The 21,594-nt window shown below is 40.6% G+C and overlaps 1 protein-coding gene across 15 annotated transcripts in view; it reads right to left on the bottom strand.

Moving 5' to 3' along the window:
• NPAS3 (neuronal PAS domain protein 3) overlaps positions 1 to 21,166 on the bottom strand; it is an 878,459-nt gene extending 857,293 nt beyond the window's left edge. For 8 of the 15 annotated variants that reach the window (XM_015453693.4, XM_045397514.3, XM_045397513.3 and 5 more), the window contains exon 1: positions 20,847 to 21,166. In XM_015453693.4, the coding sequence (XP_015309179.2) occupies positions 20,847 to 21,004 (158 nt within the window). In that variant the 5' untranslated portion in view covers positions 21,005 to 21,166. Of the gene's footprint in view, positions 1 to 16,503; positions 16,989 to 20,846 lie in introns of those variants that run through there. The other 7 variants (XM_045397518.3, XM_045397520.3, XM_045397521.3 and 4 more) reach the window with 2 other exon arrangements.
• Between the last annotated feature and the right edge of the window lie 428 nt (positions 21,167 to 21,594).

Raw genomic sequence — 21,594 nt, 5'->3', positions numbered from 1 at the left:
ATGTTTCAGCACTGGGGGTGCAAAATGGAGACCAATTTGTTCCCTTCTAGAAAGGTCACAATTTATGTAAAAAGACAAGTACAGAAAAAGACTATACTTTATTTCTTCATCATCCATCATTTTGGTTAATGATCCTCGATATTGGTTATGGATATCTTGAGTTTTAGCAATAGAGTCTGACAGTGAACTATGATCAGCTTCTCAAAAGACATGTAATTTCCATGTTATGTTGTCACCTCTTCAAGAGTATCTTACAGCTTGATGTCTTAGCATGATTTCCAAACATATTGGACTCACGTTTATGTAAGTAGTCCCATTGCAGAGAAAGACTGTGCAATGTATCCAACAAAGTATATTTTGGTCTGGGTGATCTCATACTTATTAGAGTATACTTTGATAATTAATTTACATTAAATTATATTAATAAACATTATTATATCCTATTGAGACAGACATTGAGCTAGAAGACTAGAAGGGGAAAAAGCAAAATGCCAACTCACTGGACATTGATTGCAGGTGAATACTTAATTTTAAAATTGCATCTGAGTTGACCGGAAGCCACAGGTTCTTTTGATCAAGCCTTTTAAGTGAGCTAGAATAACAAATTATGGTATATACAAAAGTGTGACTCCATGCAAAAGGTAGGAATATATTATGACCACAAGAATGCCCATACCACCATAATTCACAAAATGCATGTCTATTCACAACTGAAAAGATTGTATAAACTATGCAGGAAACAGAACTACAGATTACAACTTGCTAAGCAAGACTGTAATATCCTCATAACCATCTTTTAATGTAATACCTCACCATTATGCTAGGCATGATCAAACTTTTGGTCAACCTATTTATGTTATCATTGCAATCATTAGCTTTACAGGACAGTTACTATGGAATCAGAAGATAAGGAAGGTGATGATTTAGTACAATTTGAGAGTGCAAAAATGCTTAATACCAACAATGCCTGTGGGAGGTATTAAAAAGTAAGATAGAAGAGGAGAGTTACAGGGTCAACCAGCCTCATACTGGGATTAGGAGAAGGGTATGGGGAAGAGAAAAACAGTATGATGTAGAAAGGTTATGTGGGGAAATGGAGGGGCCCCAGAAGAAAGAATGAACTAGAAAACCACTTTACAAGAGTCAGAAGGTAGTTAACATGGTAAAAGAATGTCATCTCATCAATCCAGACCGAGGCTTAAATCCAGTTTCAAAACTTTACTAGCTATGACCTCATCTACAAAGGAGAAATATCATAGAACCTATCTTATTGGGTTATGGAGAAATTTAAGTGATCTAATGTAAAGATGAAAAGGTGAACTTTAAACAAGTTGAAGTTTATGGGTAAATAGAACAAACCAGGAAGCGAGCATGCTTACAAAAGACAAACACTGATTGCAGGTGAATGCTTAATTTTAAAATTGAATCTGAGTTGACCAGAAGCCACAGGTTCTTTTGACCAAGCCTTTTGTAACCAAGCATGCTTACAAAAGAGGACAAACACCTACTGTGATACAACGGAAGACATGAGAACAGGAATACATTAACAGCATTAGGACCCATCCACTGCTGAATCAGCTAAACCGAAACAAGCCTGGCGTACTCCACCACATGATTCATGCTTAAGAAATTTGGGGAAGATTACATATTTGGAACCTTCATCATTTTCTCTACGAATTGTTGACTTTGTGTTGCATTAAGCTCAAGGCAGCTCTCAACTACAGGACTACGCCACCATCAGGTCCTCTCATCCCTCTAAAACAATCCTCATTTTAGTGGTTCAGATTGTTGAGAGACAAGTCTCTATGTCTCTCACATTTCTTCACATCTTGCAGATAAAGTACTATTAACTGTCCTTTGTTAAGGATTAATTAAGGCTGTACAGATAACAGTCTTGGAAGACACAGTGTCCTCCTCCAGAGTAAGGAAGACATGTTTACTGCCTGTTTTAAAAGATTCAGGTTCCCTAAACTCAAGTGTCCGCTTGTAACACAACCTACTGCACTACTGCGTGTGCAGGTATCATTTGACCCTCTTTTTATTACCCTGTGGGAACTGGGGCTCAGATAATTAACTTACACACTAATATTCTGACTACTGTTAATGCTGTGAGTAATACACTGTCCTTCGTCTCCGACCCAGCATTCATTAAAGTGTAGCAGGCCAACTTGTTGGCTTGCAAGTAGAGTAAAATCTAAGATCCTTCACAATTCTTGACATAGATCTTTAGGGAAAATAGACCCCGTAGAATCACTGTTAAAATGGTATGAAGATGCTGTTTCAGTAGATTATTGGATTTCCTGAAACCCATTCACTAGACTACTGCAACACCGATAGATCACAGGACAGAAGACGCCCCACTCAGTCAGGGCCTACTGAAAGTCTTTGTGACCATGTATGAAATAGATGCTGCTTACAAGTGAATAGCAGCAGAATACAGCGTGGTGTTTATCCTTGGAACAACACTTAGTAAATGAAAACAGCTGCAGGAGGCAGAAAGGGACCAGATCTTGAGAAGTCTAATGTGGTTTGGTTCAACCCAAGTCTAAAACACTTGCTATGGATGCCTTTCTACAAAAAAATACTATAGCCATCTATAAATCCCAAGTTTAAATTCTATTTCAGCACTGAGCAGGTATTTCCAACCCTGTTTTTTTCTTTCCTTTTTTTTTTTTTTTTTTTTTGGTTGTTGTTTTGGGGTTTTTTGTTGTTGTTGTTGTTTGTTTGCTTTTTGTTTGATGTTTTGTTTTGAGACAGGGTCTCACTCGGTCGCCCAGGCTAGAGTGCAGTGGCATTAACATAGCTCACTTCAGCCTCAAATTCCTGGGCTCAAGCAATCCTCCTCCCTCAGCCTCCCAAGTAGCTGGGACCATAGGTGTGCACCATTAAGCCTGGCTGATTTTATTTTTTTGTAGAAACGTGGTCTCATCATGTTGCCCAGGCTGGACCCGAACTCCTGGGCCCAAGCCATTCTCCTGCCTAGGCTGTGATTAAAGTGCTGGGATGAGCCACAAGTATTTCCAATTTTGGTTGACACTACATATCACTCAATTCTAAATTTCTTCATTGGTGGTAGATTTTTACCACAGTTAGTGACTTGTAACTAGATAGACAAATATGGTTACCAATGAAAACATGTACAACACATGTATTTAACCCAATTCATGACATTCACCCATTTTTATACTCAATGTTGTGATAAAATTAATTTTTTTTTCTAAAACAATGTCACTATGAGACATTGTTTCCAGGGGAGGTACTTCAAAGTGTTGACTAATGTATCTATATGTGTGGTACGGGAGACAAGGAAGGGCACACTAAAGGTTTTTCACGTTCTATTAATTGAAAACATGTTTGTTATGATAGGCTCCTTTTAAAAATTCAAACAAACTTCACCCCTAAATCTGAATTGTTCTAATCAGATCATCTTCTAGTACCTAGCCAAAATTAGCTTCAGGAAAATAGAGTTTTGATGAGTGACGAGGGGCAAAAGGAGTTACAGAAGTCTAGTACACATTATAACGTTTTAAAACATTTTCCTAAGTGTCTTCATAATGGAAAAATAGAACATTACCTTTTGCAGAACTGAGTATTTCTTTGGGGAACAATATTTTATCAGTGGTATATTCCATTATTGCTGACAAGAGCTATAACTACATAGTTACAGGGATGAAATACTCTTAATCTACATGTGATACACAGGACATATGTATAATCTACACACATATATAGAAATTAAGCAAAAAGTTTAATCATCTTACGAAAATATACATGCAATGCCTATTAAGTATCATTAATTGGGAATTTTCAAGAAAACATAAATAAGTGATACCTCTATTTTAAAAGTCATTAATCTACTAGAAGCAAGAAATCTTACCTACTCATAAATCTTTAAATCTGTCTGCACTACAAACCCCAAATCAGTTCACCTTTACGAGTAAAGGAGAAGAATTAGGAGAAAGTGCTTTTTAAAAACAAGGTTAAAAAGAAATAAATAACTGTTGTAGTTTGGGTAAATATCTCACTACAGAATTTATTCCTCTATAAATGTTTTAGGAACACACAAAATCTTCAGAGATTAGTTATTCCCTTAAGCAGTTGCCTGTCCATCAAATATTACATTGTTAACTTCCTTCTTCATGGTATATCATCTAGTTTTCCAATATTTCCAGAGTTCTTCTACTGTCTCAATTGAATTTAACAAACAAATGTACTTATCTCCAAACATTTTTAGTATTTTTCTTTAGTGCTACATTGAGTCATGGCATCATAAGTCACTTTAAAATTTAACTTAAGGCATCCCATTGCTTCCATTGCAAAGTCCTCTGGATACTCTTGAAATAAGATGCTTCCTTTCAAAGATGCTTTTATGAAGAAGAATATTTAAACATCCTATATTTTATATGGACTGAAATCTGTATGACAAGCATCATATTTGATATAAAAAATTTATTTAATCATTTTATAAATATGGAATATTTGTAAATGTTAATGCCATTGGAAAAACAATCTGCCATTTATAGTACCTCATCTCATTATTTTATATTATATGTCCACATAATTCAAATCACATAATCATAGATTTTTGCAGCTGGAAGTAGGTATTAGCAACTCAATATGCAAATAAAGAAACTGAGGCTCTCAAAGGTTAAAGAACCTACGTAGAATACAACTTCCTACAAAGATAATGGAAGACTAACACTGGTGACCAGGATTTATGCCATTCCATGCTGCTGCACTAGTTCCCAAGCAGCAAGTAACCAGTGGTAATTCATAATGTATTGCCCTGACAATCTCGATATCCATGGGCTTCTGTCTTAAGTACACATTTATTACTGAGTAATGGAACTCTTGCTTTTTGCCGGCCCATTGCTGTACACAAAGATTGACACCCTTTGGAGCATCTTGACTTTGAGAGCTCTCTACTAACTTCTGTCCTGGTGTATTTTACTGGCAGTTTAAAAATCCTGATTCAGCAACGTTATGGCAATACTATTACAGTTATCTTTTAAAATATACAAAACCACATTAGCTAGAGGGTGGTGTCACTATCATAAAAAGGGCTATGGGCCAATCATTTGTTTCAGTTGCTATGCAGCCACATCCATACGGCACAGATTGAGGCCTCAGGAAATTCTTAACATTCTGAGGTAAATACAAAGACGTGGGAAGATTATTTCTTTTTGTTAAGACTGTTCTACCTAGGTAGTAGTTGTATCACATCTGAAATGGATGCTGAAATGTAGATATACCCAACTTTTTATAGTTATAAGCTTCCCTATGTTTTATTTTTTAAATGATCCTGACTTTTCTCATCCTAAAATCAATAATATATGTGCTGTATGAAATTAAACCCTATGGATGAAACCACAGGCAAGAGCAGTAAAGGTTATGGAAAAATATGCCTTTATAATGCTTCTGTTATCTGTGCTGCTAACTATAACTCTTGCATATATAATTCCATTATACTTTTATAATTCAGGGCTTTGAAAATGCTTTTGAACCATTAATATATTTTCCTGGTTAAAATTCTTTGAGATGTTCTTAACAAGAGTCTTAGATAATGAATTTGGGCAAACTCTGGAACAGTCTTTACAGTATTATCATTCTCATTAATTTTCAGAACTACCCACTGTGTTGAGATGATTGTCATGGACCTAAGACTTCAATTTGGCTAAATATTTTTGCATATATTTCAACATATAAGTAACTAACAGATGTTTAAATGTTAAGTTCATATGGAAGAAATGGTTAAATGTATTTAATCTCATGATTTCTTTGCCACACTAATTCTTATTTTACTATTTCTTTATGTATTACACTATTTCCTCTATACTTTGGTGTATAATAAACCAAAAATTCCAAAATTCCTTCAAAGACAATCCTTCAAAACATTCTAGAATTAAGACATCTATGCATGTATAAATTTAATATATGTAGCATAACTAACTTTTTTAAAAAGAATACCTTAAACAGTGATATAATTAGTAATATAAAATAATTATTTTTATAAAATATACAGAGTTCATATAAAGCATAGGACTGGATTTTTTACTTTTTTCCTTTATATTTTTAACAGAAAGAATGGTTTCCATTTATATTCTTATTTGGCTTTATCAACCTGATATATACGGCCCTAACCTGCCAGTAAAATATGGGTAGGAGACTAAAAACAATATTACTTTAAGAGAGTTAATGCAGTACACAGTTCCATACTTTCATCTAGTTTATTCTTTTCTCTTTGCCTGTTTGGTTATCTCTGAAGACTGCTTCTGTTTCCATTGTTTCATCCTTTGGCATTCACATATCAGAGCAATAAGTATTTCATTACTGGTTTATCTGTCCAGAGGCTTGAGAAGCGGTAACAATTAACCCTCCCTTCACAGTGATTGATACAGGCTTTGCTTTCAATTTGTTCCACTACACAGATCATGAAATTCTGAATGCAATCATCCTCATTGACCTACACTTTCAAACACACAGCTACAATGAGACTAAAGTAATTATTAAAAGGAACACAGGACTACTGAGATCTGAAACAAAGTCTTTTTAAAATCTGTTAGACGACCTTCTGGTAAAATTGGCAAATTCTGATGCTAAGGAAAATGATAGCTTAGTGTCCCTGTCTGGAAATATTCAATGCAAGCTGATCAATGTATATTATGGTGATTGCATTGGCTGTAGTATGTCCTTAGAAAATACAGAAAGCCATTCTAGAACTGTTAGAAACACATAGAGTTAAACTGTTAACATTGTGCCTTACTCTGTATAAAATTTTTTCAAAGAAACTAAAGTTCCTGATTTATGTAAAAAGTAAAATACAGTGACCATAGCGAAGAATTAAGACTGGAAATGCAATAGTTTTATTGTCCAAGAGTTGCATACCTGAGCCCTACATTTTCCCTCTCCCATCTCCCTTTAGATGAAGAGTCACAGTAAGAAATGAATACATTTTTCACAAAGTCTGGAAAAATGGCTTCAAATAAATATTAATCTACTGCAATCGATATATATGAGGAATGGAGAGGGGCTGGTAGGAGAGTGGTGACTACAGAACTATATTAAAACAAGGGTTGCAGTTAAAGAAAATCAGGGCAGAAAGCAAGGCAGCAGGCCTGAGGCTCTAATCACAGAACAGAGTGATGGAGATGAACCAATACTGCATGGATTAGCGATGAATTATTTTGAACCGTAATCATATGCCTGCACAGGAGAGAGGCAAAAGCTAACCATTGCTCATAAACTGATCTGCTGATTTCCAGAGACAGAAAGAGAGAGGCAAAGAGAGAGAAAAGAATAAATTCATATGCTAAACTAATTCAGAATAATGAAAACCTAAAGATGTGGTTATATTTCAAGTAACATTTTATGTTTAATGTCTGCTACATACTACATAATATGGAGTGTTTCAAATATAAACTGTAAAGTTCTTAGATTCAGACAGGATTAAACCAACCATTTCTTCTAAGATTAGGATGCAATATATGTACTCTACATTCCTCGTTGCCCAATAAAACCATTTTTGGACAACTTTGACATCCCCCAAATATAAATGTTTTAAGTATTTATTTACAAAGAAGAAACAGCATTCAAGAAATTAACTTCCTTTGGATAATGTGAAAAATTCATAGCAAATGAAGATTCAATTGTTAGAACTAATTTTGTTAGGAAGAAAAAAATCAAAACTGCTGGTAGCAAGAGATTCCTGAGATTCTTATGAACAGACTGTTTAAATGAAGAGCACTTTAATCAGTAGAGGAATCCTCACGTTTCTAATGTCTTGCTGTGCATTCTGCAGGTTATAGTAGCAGCTGGTAGAGGTCATATATCTTTTGTGAGCATCCCAAAAAGGCTCACTGCCAGACTGTTAAATTATGAATAAGCAATGAACAAAAGAATGCAGATACGGTGGTGACAAGATAATCCAAGCAAATTTATCTATGACAAATTTCACAGGATTAACAAATTACATTTACACAGAACAATAAAAATGTGCAAAAAAAAAAATGATGAGCCTACTTTTCCTTACAGCATTAGGAAAACAAAAAGTCACCAATCCACTGCATACATTTAAATGTAACTCAATCTAAAGTAAGACATTTATAATGTTCAAGATATCTATGTAACATTTTTCCATTTCAGATAGACATACACAAACATGGTATATCTTATATTTTATATATAATTTATGTTGTAAACAGTGTATATATATGTATCATGTGACTTATATATAAGCTGCGCACACTATATACAAAAATCTTGTATAATTTAAAAAATCATATACATGAATAGAATATATGTTTTTAGAAGTGGATTCTGATGAATAAATTATATTTGTAAAGGGAAAATGTCCCCTCCATCAGCACAATACATACTAGTTAATAAAATATCCTTATTCATTCATGTCTCCATTTTCTAGGACCACAGAGAGAAGTTCTGCAAACAGTTTCAATCATTCCACTTGCCATCATCAAAATACTGCCATCTCTCTGAGTTAAAGTGCTTCTGAATGAAGTTTAGAGCTAGCATCCTTTTCCGCAGTGTTACTTTAGCAGAAAGGAAAATTCAGAGATTTAGGGAAGAGAGTGTTAATTATATCTATATTCACACACAGATGACCCTTAATTCAATATTAAATTCTTTATAATAAAATTCTTTTTATAAATCTTACAAATGAAAATGCCCTAGTTCATCAGCTATAAGGAAATATTATTGAAATGCCCTATAAGTTTATAAAGTGGTCTTAAAATGCCGTGGGACACTACTTTTCAAAATATGCAATTAAGATTTGTAAGTTTAATGTTTTATACTAGGTACCCAACTCACAGTCCTTTAATTCTGCATTAGAATACTGATGATAATATAATACTGTAATCAGATGTAATCTCTTCTAAGATGATCTGACGGCTATTTAAAATTTTGTAGTCTATTTTTCACTTAATGCTTCCTATTGACTTTTGTTTTTTATATTTCAGTAAAACAACCCTCTAAATTTTAAGTTCTTTGCCACATCTTATAAGGCAACTTATCCTTTCATAAACAAGATATTTGCTGAAGGTAAAAAATGAATCTGATACACAAGCAAATTACCTTGCAACCACAAATACTCAAGCAATTCTTATTCAGTCCTTTAAAGCATGAAATTTCTATTATACATGTTATTTTTAAAGAAGCTATTTAGTTGACAATATTACATCCAAAAATGTAATACTGTAGCATGTTTGTCTACTACTGCAATCTTGCATATATTCTGCAATGAACACCCACCCACGTCACATGCTACAAAGTTTCCTAAAGTACAGTTTTTGTTAAAGAACTGTTATGTATCGGACCAACCCCTAGGGTTCCTGGCTTAGAGGAAAAAAATGTTACCAAAGCCTAACTTTCCCTTCTTGAAGATGACTCTGCGTGTGTGTGTGTGTGTGTGTGTGTGTGTGTGTGTTGCAGGGATGGGGGAGTAAATAATAACTTACCATTTATGTATTTATTGTGGTCCATTTTAACATGTCATATTTTTAATTAAATGAGTGAATGCATGTAAAGCTCTTAGAAAAGTACCTGTTTATTAGCACACATGCTATATAAATGCTTGCTGCCACTGTTATAATGCCAGATAATTTGGCAGGAAGCCAACTTGTACAAATCCTTATAAATTTCAAAAGACAATGTCCAGAAATACAGTTAGGTACTAAAATGAGTTATTCAGAAAGCCTTATGAGACTGTTTCTACACAACCAGTGGCAAAAGTATTACAAAATAAAAATGCTTCAACTATAATCTTTAGACAAACTTGTGGCACACTCTGAGCCATGAATTATATGAGCAGAGGGCCTTGAGAACTTCACATGCTGTGACCAAAGAGGCAGATGTACATGGAAACCCGATTCTTCTGACACCACTTAGCTACAAATCTGCCCTAAAGTATGTATAGCTATGGAGTTTGCCCACAAAACTACTGGGACAGTAAAGGGTGAGGTAACGATGCTTTCAATATTGATTCTTTCTCTAATTTCATAAACACTGTATTTCTCCAAACATCTGATGAAGGACCAAAACACAGGGCTATCGTTCACTACCCACAGTGAATTGGTCTTTCTGCCATTGGAACTCTCTGATATTGGCTCGGAAATCTCTGAGTTTGGAAAGTCTGAAAACGCAGGCCCTTCCACACTGGTGTTCAGTTACGTTTCTACAAAGACTGTACTGCCTAAGTTCACCTCAGAGACAAACCTGAATTCAGTCTCTAACTCTATCACCTTCCTTGAGAATGCTAAACCTCTATTTTCTCATGCATAAATGGGGATATCAGCATTTCCCTCCTAGGTCAGTGGGGAAACTAAAGAGAAAATTATTGTGAAGCATGTAATATAGTGTCTGAAACATGGCAGTGTCCAATGTTTATATTATATAATCATCATCATCATATACTATTTTTATTTTTAAATCTCATCAAAATAACTTTTATAAAATTTGCTATAATTTCACTTCAATTTATACAGTATCTTTTCTCACTCCTTCCTCCAGGAGCCTCTAACCACTTTATAGTCACTAATTACAATAGTTTCCAAATTGAATAACTATCCTCCCAGAACATTAAGCTAACAGAAGTGAAAAAAGAAAGCCTTATATTTCTATGAATTCATTACTTCTTACTCTTTTAGAAAAGGGTGTCTTCTGGCTCTCTATAATATTCTATATATCCAATAGAAGGGCAAGCCTATAACCAAAGCAACTGCTCTTACAAGGTATATATTTAGTACTGTACCTGGCACGCATCACCATGGTCCACAGTAGAGGTTCAATAAATGAAGCTGAATGAAAAAACCAGTCAATCATTACATTCTAGGGCCAGGAGAACTGTGGGCCATAATAACATAAGATCTTTATCTTGCTTCTTCTGGTTTCATATACAAGACCACAGCATTTCAATTAATTCACCAAGACACTATGTTTTACAAATGCATACAGAAAACTTCAACTATTGTTTAATGTTGTCACTGCCCTAGTCATTTCAGATACAGTCGCAGTTACTTTATTCTTACTAAGCCATGTCCTGTTTCTGCATTGTAGTATTACTAATATTACTACACATTCTTCTAACTATTCTATCAAACTTAATAGTGCAAACATCCTATTCACACTAATGAGGCCCAGCGCAGTAAAAATACCATTCAGTTACAGTTGGTTTATTACACTGACCAATGAGGAGGAAAAAAAGGCTACTATTTACTAGGAAAATACTAACATCATCGAATGCAAACAATTGGATTTTCCCATAAATTCTAGTTCTTACTAATCATAGATTTATATATTTAAAGTTTCACATATTCCATTATGTGCAATTTTGATAGCATTTAAAATTTAAAGAATATTTAATCAACTAAAATTTAACATACTAACTTAGTTACTAAGTTTCAGCTTTATTCATCCTAAGCAGTTAAAGACATGTCTATAAAACACCTGAAGTTAGACCGTAGCCCCAATACAATGCAGAACTTTTAAAAATCAATTAGAGTGATTAAATGTTATAAGCAGAAAAAGTGACTGTGTAAACATAGCATGGAGGTGGTGGGGGCTAGTTCTGCTTTCATGTGGGTTAATTTTCTTTAAATTTAGTGACATTCTGCATAAGATACAGGTTTACTAGAATTTTAGAAAAACAAAAACAGATTAACGTTACATTAAGGTCATTATTAATAGTAAAGCACTTAAGGAAGTTAGTAAAGGAAAGCATTCAAAGGATTTTGAAATTTTTGTAATATACTCTCCATAAATATCCCCAAATAAAGGCCAGGCACAGTGGCTCATGCCTGTAATCCCAGCACTTTAGGAGTCTGAGGCAGGCAGATCACCTGAGGTCAGGAGTTTGAGACCAGCCTGGCCAACATGGTGAAACCCCCATCTCTACTAAAAATACAAAAATTAGCTGGGTGTATTGGCATGTGCCTGTAATCCCAGCTATTTGGGAGGCTGAGACAGGAGAATCACTTGAAGGCAGAGGTTGCAGTGAGCTGAGATTGTGCCAGTGCACTCCAGCATGCCTGGGCAACAGAGCAAGACTCTGAAAAGACAGACAGACAGAGACAGAAAGAGAGAGAGAGAGACAGAGAGAGAAAGAGGGAGAAAAGAAAGAAGAAATCCCCAAATATGAAGACCTACAGCTTAAGAAAATAAATAATGCTTCCCCAAAAGTGTTGCTTCACAGAAGCCATAGAAAACCTCACCACAGAGCAGGGGATCCTAGCAGCAGGTCCCACTTCAAACAGACACAATTTTAACATACCACTGAATCCCAGACCAGGATCTGGGACAGGGAAAAGGAGTAAGGTGGTTCACAGGTATTCTGGCATTCTCATAAAATAGCTATATTACAGTATAGGGGCAGCCATTGGGTAGAAGAATTACAGGGGAAAATCAAAATTCATATGACTAAAATTATCAAACTACTCCAATTTGTGGATTATATTTGAAGTACAGTATAAGTCTTACCAATTCATTACTGAGATATTAATTGCACATCACTTTTAGCCATATTTTTAAGACTATATAAAGACACAGAAACCAAAACCTTACTAATAATACTACTAGGTGCTGAAAATACCTCATGTAACTTAAAAAAAAAAAAAAAAAGTATCAAATAATGTTGAATTCAGGTTTGCTCATTTGCTCACTGTAAGGAATCAAATCCAGTGATTAACATATTGTGCATGTGGAGTAGTTATATGCCTTTCAATTCATAAATCAGAAATTGGACATCTGAAAAGATGTTGTAATGTGGGAAGGTCTTACATAATAAAGGTCATTATAACTCCTGGCTCTGGAGCTATACGATCTAATATCCTCTCTGGTGGATCATGATATGCCCATGCATTACAGTTCTTGTTGACAGTCTGTTGCCTTGGAAATATTTCATTATTTCAGTTTTTCCATTTGTAGACCCTTGGCCTTGTGATATGAAGGCCATCCTATTTCATATTTTCGATTATCATTCAAGCAATCTTTTGGAGCTATTTATATATATAAGCAAGTGTTAGACAATGCATATAATCATTTATCATCCCTATTTAAGCTTATACTGTAGATAGAAATACCTCCAAAAAACAGTCTCCACCACCTTTACTTTTTCAACCAAAAGCCTTGTGCTACTGGGATATGCTTTGCAAATCAGCATGGGCATGTCACATGCTTGACACTTCTCTCTGTCTAATTTTCTTGGTTATACATCCACATAGTAGAAAAACTTTGTGGTAGCGCTATATAATTTGCAGTCTATTGGAGTTTAAAGAAAATCAAACAAGTTTATGTACACAAGGTTTTCAACTTGTTCTTTCAGGCTCTAAAGAGGCACTTTCTGTATATATAACTCAGAGAAATTTAAGAAGCACTAAATAGTAACCAAAGACATTATCAAGAATGAGCTTATTTTTCTGAAATTTACATTATAAACATTACTATAAGGAAATGACTTTGGTACTGAATTATTTCACACAGGTTAGATATTTCATAAATAAATGAGACAATTCAAAAGATATATTTTTCTCTGTTTCTGCTTACTAATATATTTGAAAAGCAGTAAAGAATACATTGTCCATAAATGCCTCTATGAAATCAATGATTTGGAAAACATTTTTTTTAATAAATAGGAGGATACTATTTAAAACATATCCACAGAAAGTCATCTTTTATAAACATATTTGTGTTCAACTGCTACAGGGAAATACTACTATTAACCAACAAGTTCTAGGCACAATGTGCAAATAAAGGTGGAATTATTCACTTACTTGAAGCAAGTAGTATGAAAAACAGCCCCCTCCTGAACAAACCATCTGATTTCCCATTTCTCATTACAAAACCAAATCAACTTACATGTGTAATGTTTACACTTAAAGTGTTAAGAGCATTTAAAACCCTGATAACAGAGTGAACCCTTGGGGCATAAAACAACTGTTTGGATAAGGGGCCAAGTTGGTGGTTACTGCCTTTTGAAAGGCTTAGTTTATAACTCCTTCCTTCCTATCTTCTACAGTGCTCCTTCTGCCCCGCACCCGGCTGTTATTACTCCTCCTTCTCCATACAGGTTAAACCTTCTCAGATCCAACCTTTAAAATGACAGCATCCAAGCTGAACAAGAAGATGCTATTAAAGGGCATTAAATTAAATACAGTATATCCTCCTACAACTTCAATCAGAATTTCAGACCAAGTGTTATTTAGTTCAGCTCTCAAGTGGAGCAGAATAACAAATCGCACACTTTGATTTACCTTCTTCGAATGCCAAATGGAGACAGGTGATAAAGAAAGCACTCATGCACAGGCTATGAAGTTTCCTCTAGAAATTAATTCTATCTCTGAGATTCTTATCTCAGAGAAATTCCCAAAATGGCACACAAATAGGCCTCTGCTAGAGAGATTACTGGGGCCATCCCAGTAAATACATTTATTAACAACACAACTGGGAGGGAGGGAGGGAGGGAAGGAAGGAAGGAAGGAAGGAAGGAAGGAAGGAAGGAAGGAAGGAAGGAAGGAAGGAAGGAAGGAAGGAAGGAAGGAAGGGAGGAAGGGAGGAAGGGAGGAAGGGAGGAAGGGAGGAAGGGAGGAAGGGAGGGAGGGAGGGAGGGAGGGAGGGAGGGAGGGAGAGGGGGGAACCAATTATAAACTTCTGATTTCAAAAAGTATTCATGTTAGATAAAAAATAGTTTTTAAAATCCTTGCACAACGCTTTGAGAAATTTTTTTTACTACAAGAGTAAAGTAATATGTGAATTCTTCATGAAACACTGATACTTCTTAAGAAGTAAATGCTCATTTTAGCTATATGAGTTATCAGATTTTCTACAGTTTGGGAGCAATAGTTAATGCTATACACATTTAACATCTTTAAAAACTGGATTTTGTATGATTTACTCCCTGATACATGATGTTTACAGAATCATCTCGCGTTTAGAATTAGTCAATTATGTATCTACTAAACAAAAGTATTCCTTAATCCTGACAATTCTGCCTTCCCTATTGTATGAAAGAAATAAGCAACAGTACAATATAAGTTTTTTAAATGAATGGATGCCTGAATATCTCCTTATCGTCTTCTGATGTAAGCTATAGGTTAAATATTATGTTGCATCAAAAATAAAACTATGTTATAATAATTAAATCTTCCAACTAAGCACACCCCTTGTCTTCAAGTTCACTTAAGCCTGTGAGGAAAATCAACGCGCCTGCTGCGGGTGGGGGTGCATATATCTGACTGTATTTGTTTTCCTCATGAATCAATGGGTAACATTTCATGCTTCCTACTGCGCCTTTCCTCTTCGGAGACAGAAAGAGATATCCACTTTGCTCAAACCAATATGCTATATACAATTAATGTCATTAACGCTGCCAATTAATAGTAAATAGGATTCCAAAGAAAGTAGGCTGGGTGGACAGCAGGAGGGAAAACCACGTTGGTGGTGATGGGGAGGGGGTGCTGAGTTACTCTGAAAATCTATCAATGCTACTCACGTAGGACAGTTACGGGTATTTTGAACACAAACTCCCTTTTCCTGTGGCTGTACTAGTTTAACTAACTTCAAACAGACATGCTCCACTGAGCCCCTTGCCTGGATATGCAATTCTCACCAGGAACTTTTTAAAACACAGATCCCCAAACAGTAACTAACGGGGCATAGATGCTCCAACTGCTGACACATTTTGGATCTCGCTGTTTGTTTGCTTATTTGGATTTGAGGGTTTTCTTCTTTATTTTTCTTTTTCCTTTGGGAGGGGCATGGAGGGGAGGGAAAGATGAGAGCGGAGGGCAGAGCGGGAGACCCACAAGTTGCCGAGCGGAGGGCGCAGCCCGGGAGGCGGGGAGGCGGGGAGGCGGCGGCCGCGCTCCTCTGGGCTCGGCCCGGCCTAGCTACTCGCGCGGAGCCGGAGCCGGAGCCGGAGCCGGCCCCTCCGCGACACATTCCGGGCCTGGCGCTAGCTCCGCGCTCCCCGCCCCCGGCCTCCTCCTCCTGCTCCTCGCCTCCTCCCCCTGCTCGCCGCCTTCCCTCCCCCTCCCCAGCCTTATTCCCTTCCTCGAGAGCAGCTGCCAGGGGACCTGCGGCGGCCCCGGGGATCCCCGGCCCCCCACCCTCGCTGCTGCTCCCGTCACACGGCAGCGCCTTCGCATCTCTGTTTGTTTCTCTTTTTCTTTTTCTCCTTTTCTGTTTCTTTCTTCTTTTTTTCTTTTTTTTTTTTTTTTTTTTTTTTTTTGTCAGCGAGTCACTCTATTCGCCGAGCCGAGGAGGTGCGACTGCTCAGAGAGCCCGGCCGCCGCCAGAGCCGCTCGCTGCCGCAGCCGCCGCGGGGACAATGCGCGGGGCCCCGGGCGAGCGCTGCGCCCAGACGAGGTCCCCGCGGGCTCGCGGCCCAGGAGGCGGGCGGGCGGCGGAGCTGGGCCCTCGGCGGCGGAGGCGGCGGCGGCGGCGGCGGCGGGAGCAGCGGCCCGGCGGCAGGTTCAATAAACAGAAAAGTGTTACCGTTCTCGCCTGGAAGGATCCTGCTGAAAGCTGGGCTTGGTGGGCGCCATCTTCCTGCTATTTTTTTTCCTCTCTTACTTTTTGCCTTTCTCCCCCCTCCCGGGTGGGGGGCGTGGGCGGGCGGGGGTGTGCGTGTGCGTGGGGTGGCGGGAGAGTGCGGCCGTGCGCGGCGCTCTGGGCTGCCCGGCGGGCGGCGGCCGGGGCTGGGGCCGTGGCCGTGGCCGTGGCGGCGGCGGCGGCGGCGGCGGCCGTGCTGTTGAGGCGGGGAGGCTACGGAAAAGTAGTGGGGCCAGAGCCTCGCCGGCGGCCGGTCGTCCCCTCGCGCCCCCGGTGCTCCCAGGCGTGGGTCGCCGCCTCCTCCGCCGCCTGCGCCTTCTCCTCCCGCTGCTCGCCGGGCGCCGCCGCCGTCCATGCGCCGCAGAGCGCCCGCGGCCCGGGCCGCCCCGGCTCCCGAGGCATGCCCGGCGCGGAGACAGGCGACCGGCGGCGGCGGAGAAGGAGGAGGAGGGGGAGGCGGCGGCGGCGGGGGGAGGCGGCGGCGCGGTCCCGCGGGCTGCCCGGCCCAGGGCCCCGCCGCCTCCAGGTTCTCACCCCCGCGCCACCACCCGCGCCCCCCCCCGTCACCCCTTTCTACCACCCGGAGCCACCCGGTGGCAGGTGGGGCGCACACCCTCCCGGCGGGGGGCGCGGGGTCTAGGCCAGGAGGATCGGGGAAGGGGAGGACACGCAGGGGGTTCCAGCTTGACCGCTGTGAAAGTATTTCTGGGCATTTTCCAGCTGCTTTGCTCCAGAGCGCTCTCTCGCACGCAGACACACACACCCCCCCTTGTCTCTCTCTCTCTCTCTCTCAATCTCTCTCTCTCGCTCGCTCGCTCGCTCTCTCTCTCTCGCTCTCGTTGGGGGACTGGAAGGCTCGGCTGCCGGCGCAACAACGCCACTCAGTTGCAGTTTCAAACACTTCCCTTCTCTGGAGTATTGCAGCCAGGAAGAAAGAAAGAAACAGCAAAAGGAACTGGGAGGCCACGGGAGCGAGCTGGGGCAGGACACAGTCCCGGGAGCTCCTTGGGGGCAGCGGAAATCAATGCGGGTGGGGGGTGCGCTGGCCCAAGAGCCCCGTGGGCGGCGCAGCAACAGCACAAGCACCTTGTGGCTCTGGGGCTCTCAGCAGCGTTCCCAAAGCCGGAGCATCTGCATCAGTCACGGACGTACAGGAGTGCAGACCCCAGGGTTCACAGGTGAATCCCCGAGCCTTTAAACTCACATATGGAAGCCCCTCCCGACTCGGGTCCTGGGACCTGGGACCAGACTGCGCCCTCTGGGATCTAGCCCAGCCGCACCCCGGTTTGACAGTTCAGCAAGGCCTAGAGAAAGGCTGGCTACTCAGTCCAGGGCCCGCGCTAGAATCCTGTTACCTGGGTAGACCCTGGTCAGTGCGTTTTCTCCACTAAACCAATCAGAAGCGTGTGGACAGCTTTTTACGCAGAGACTTGGGTCAGTCATGTGTCAACCAGGCAAGTAGAAAGGACTCCCAAAGCATTTCCACTTTGAATGAATGAAAGCGCCTGATGGAAAACATCAGTCCTGTGTGAGGTTCTGCATTTGACTTTAAACTTACGAAAAAAAATAAAGACCTGAAAAGGGGTCCTCCATTCAGTCTCTACGACTCCAGTAAAGTAGGGCTGGGAGTTGGAAACTTCCAACGAACACATAAATGTTTTTCGTGGTAGAGGTGTTTAATCTGCATGATGGTGTTTTAAGTTCTCTTTGGAGTACACTCTACAGGTAGGAGAGAATGAGAAATGAACTGGAGTGGAGAGTGTTATGGACAAGATATACATGGGCTGGCAGAGAAGGGAAAAAGTTGCCAGTTCAAAGTGTTGGCTCCAGGACACCCAGTCTAGGGGGTTTCTGCCCCAAGATGACAAATAAGAGAAGCTTGTAGTCTCCCAACAGGCCACTCTTTGCTTGAAAAACCCCCACTCCTGTCACTCCCGCGGCGGACTCCTCAAAAGTACTTAAAAATAATTTTTTGGTAAAATGATATGTCACCATTCACTTAACAAATCCAGATGGAAACAAATCCAAGCGGAAACTAAGTCTGTCCCTCAGAACCCCACAATCCTGTTGAGGTGCCAGAGGACAGGGGACTCCTGACTCAGACCCTACCTGCAACACCTACCAATGACCTTGCCCTACACGGCTCACTCTCTGCCCCCCTCCCCCTATTTTAACTAAAAGACAGTAACAGGTGTCATCATGTCTTAGCAACAAAATCAAAGAAGTCTACATTTTTCACAGCTATCATCTTCTCTTCTGTCAATATAACACAAAAATCGAAGGAGGGAATAATGCACCCCAAAAGCTAAAGTTTAGAGATGCTAGGAAAAAAAAAAAAAAAAGCCTTAGTCTTTAGAACTGCAGTGGAATTCAGAGACTTCATAAGGGACCCAAATTCAGAGTTGAAAGTGGAAAGCACCAATGCAGCTCTCAGTGTTGAGGTGGCAGACTGTAGGGGACTGCCCCTGGTGCTCCTGCCTTGAGGGAAAATTGTCTCCGAGGTGATCTTTATGGTAAGGGATAACAACACTCAGAGCAAACCTGATGGCAGAAAATTCCTAAACCCCCACCCCTTTATGCTCAATTTATATGGTATAGGTTAGCTCAAGTTCCCGGAGGTCCCTGAAATCTTCCAAAGGCCATCTGACACTTCTGACCCTTGACTCCCTACTTCACAGACCATACTACTGTGACCATTGCCTGCACTTCCTAGTTAAAGTGACCGCCAGATTCTATTGTCATTTAAATGTTGTATAAGTGACCAAAAAAAACATACCTGAACCATGAAAAGGAAAAATCTCATTCTTTTCTAGTCTTTTATGTTTGAAAGAGACCCAGATCTTTTGTATTAAAGGTTCCTGTAATCACTGAAGTAAAACAAGACTAAAATAATTTAAATCAAAAATCTCTTTGACAAGGAATAACCCCTTTTTGAGTTATTTTCCAAACTCTTAAAAAAAAAAAAAAGAAAGAAAAAAACTTCAGGCAGTACACAGAGCATATAATGAAGGCTTCTACAGAATATCTGGAATACTGGGCATCAACTTGGAAAACACTCAATGTGTTATGCAAAATCTGCTCTGGTCACTGGGCCATTGGTTGGAAGGCACAAAATATGGCAGTGATAGATTATCTTAACCTTTTCAGTTTAAATACTGTTGGTTCAAATCAAAGGTTCTCAAATCAATGAAGTTTGAAATACAAGGTAAAAATAGGAACTGTTATTTGAATTATGCATTGTGTATATTTTAAGTTAAATGCCATTGGCAAATCTCTCAGATGTTTAATCGTGTGCAATCTGGGAAACACAAATATTTAATTTCACACTTTCATGTGCTCTTTTTTCTTCCATCTTTTATAAAACCAAGCCCCACAAATGGGGAGTTTACCTTTCACAGTACATTGTTAGTTTTTCTCAGCGCATTTTTGTGGATTACATTTTCAGTAAAATCTTGGAACATCAAAAGTTGTCCTCAGGAAAAACTTCAGGGTTCTAAAGCTGTTGGTGGTGGTAAATTGCTTTCCCTTTCTTTCCTAATTGAATCAAATTACTATTTCAATGTCAAATACATAATTTTTAAGAAAAATCTATAAATACTTTTAAGAGAAATACAAACAAATAATGCTTTAAAACTTCCTTCTCACCACCTACCCTGACTTTGTAAAATTTGCTTCCTAACCTGTATTCCTGAATCTTAGGCATTTGCATTATAATGCGTTTAAGATGAATACTTAACAGCGCCGAGGAGACTCGGATTTCATGCTGTATTTCCCTGTAGTAACAGGTGACATGATAACACTGTTATGTAGAATTCCAAGTCTACAGCTACACGTGAAAATCGTTCCTATTCTGTTTGGAAACAAATGATCAATCAGCCTCCAGTGATCAATTGCCCCCCTAGCTGTCCGTCTGCGCGGGTCCGCATCCGGCTGGGGCATTGAGAAAATTCCACTGGAAAGGGATGAGGATCCTAAACTTTGCAAAAGCACCTTGTGCGGCGTCTCAGACTTCGCTGCAACTCCTCCGCTACTCGGGGCTGAGGCTCTGGATTTGGGGGCCAGGCAAAGGGCAAAGCATGATTTCACTTCGCCAGCGCACTGGAGTGCTTTTCAATCCACCAAAGTGAAGTGTGTTTTTCTTCCTCATCTGTAGATAACGAGGGGCAGGCAAAGTGAGCCCTGGCAATGTGCATGTGTGTTGTAAGACACAAAACAGGAGGCAAAGTGAGTCCCACCCAAGCACCCCGGGGCGGGGGCACTATCCCAGTCCAGGCGGGACTACTCACCGCTGCTGGTAGGAGGTGATGCCCTGGACGTTCTGCGGGGTGCCGTTGGCCGCGGCGCCGGCCCTCCCCATGCCCGCGCCGGCCGGCACCCCCGCGGCCGCCCCGCCGGCCGCCGCGGCCGTCACCTGCACGCTGAAATCCGGAAAGATTCGGATCATCGCCGCGGCTTCGGCCCCCGGGCGCGGCGGCTCTGGGCACGGGCTGGCGGGGGTTCGGGCTCGGGCTCGGGCGGCGGCAGCAGCAGCAGCGCGAGCAGCGGCGGCGGCAGCAGCGGAGCCAGGCACCAGCCTGCAATCCCATTAGTGAGCCGCGGCCACTGTGCGCCGCGGAGAGACGCTTTGATGTGCGCGCAGCGGGCTGGGGTGGGGGGGTGCCGCGAGCGCGAGGAGGAGGTGCGGGGGGCGTGCGAGGGACTTGCAAACAGCAAAACGTGTCGGGGTGGGGCCTTTTTTCCCTTTTGGGGGGCGGCGGTGCTCCCCCCTCTTTCCAGGATGTTGCTCTCACTGGCTGCTCCGGCTGCGCCGCGCGAGCCCAGCTGAGGGAAGAAGGGGAGGGGGTGGCGGAGGAAGGATGCACCGGGAGGCTTGGCGAGGACTTGGCCGGTGCAAGGGAATGACCGGCAGCGGAGGGTGCGTTTCTTTCCCGCCCCCCTCTACACACACACCCACACACACACACGCCGCGCACTTCCGACCCAAAGTGCAAGACTCAGGCGCGCTCTCTCTCCCCTCCTTTCTCTAGAGAAATA

This window comes from Macaca fascicularis, chromosome 7 (genome assembly GCF_037993035.2).
Source record: "Macaca fascicularis isolate 582-1 chromosome 7, T2T-MFA8v1.1".
Lineage (NCBI taxonomy): Eukaryota > Metazoa > Chordata > Mammalia > Primates > Cercopithecidae > Macaca > Macaca fascicularis.
This window is presented reverse-complemented; position numbering and strand designations above follow the sequence as displayed.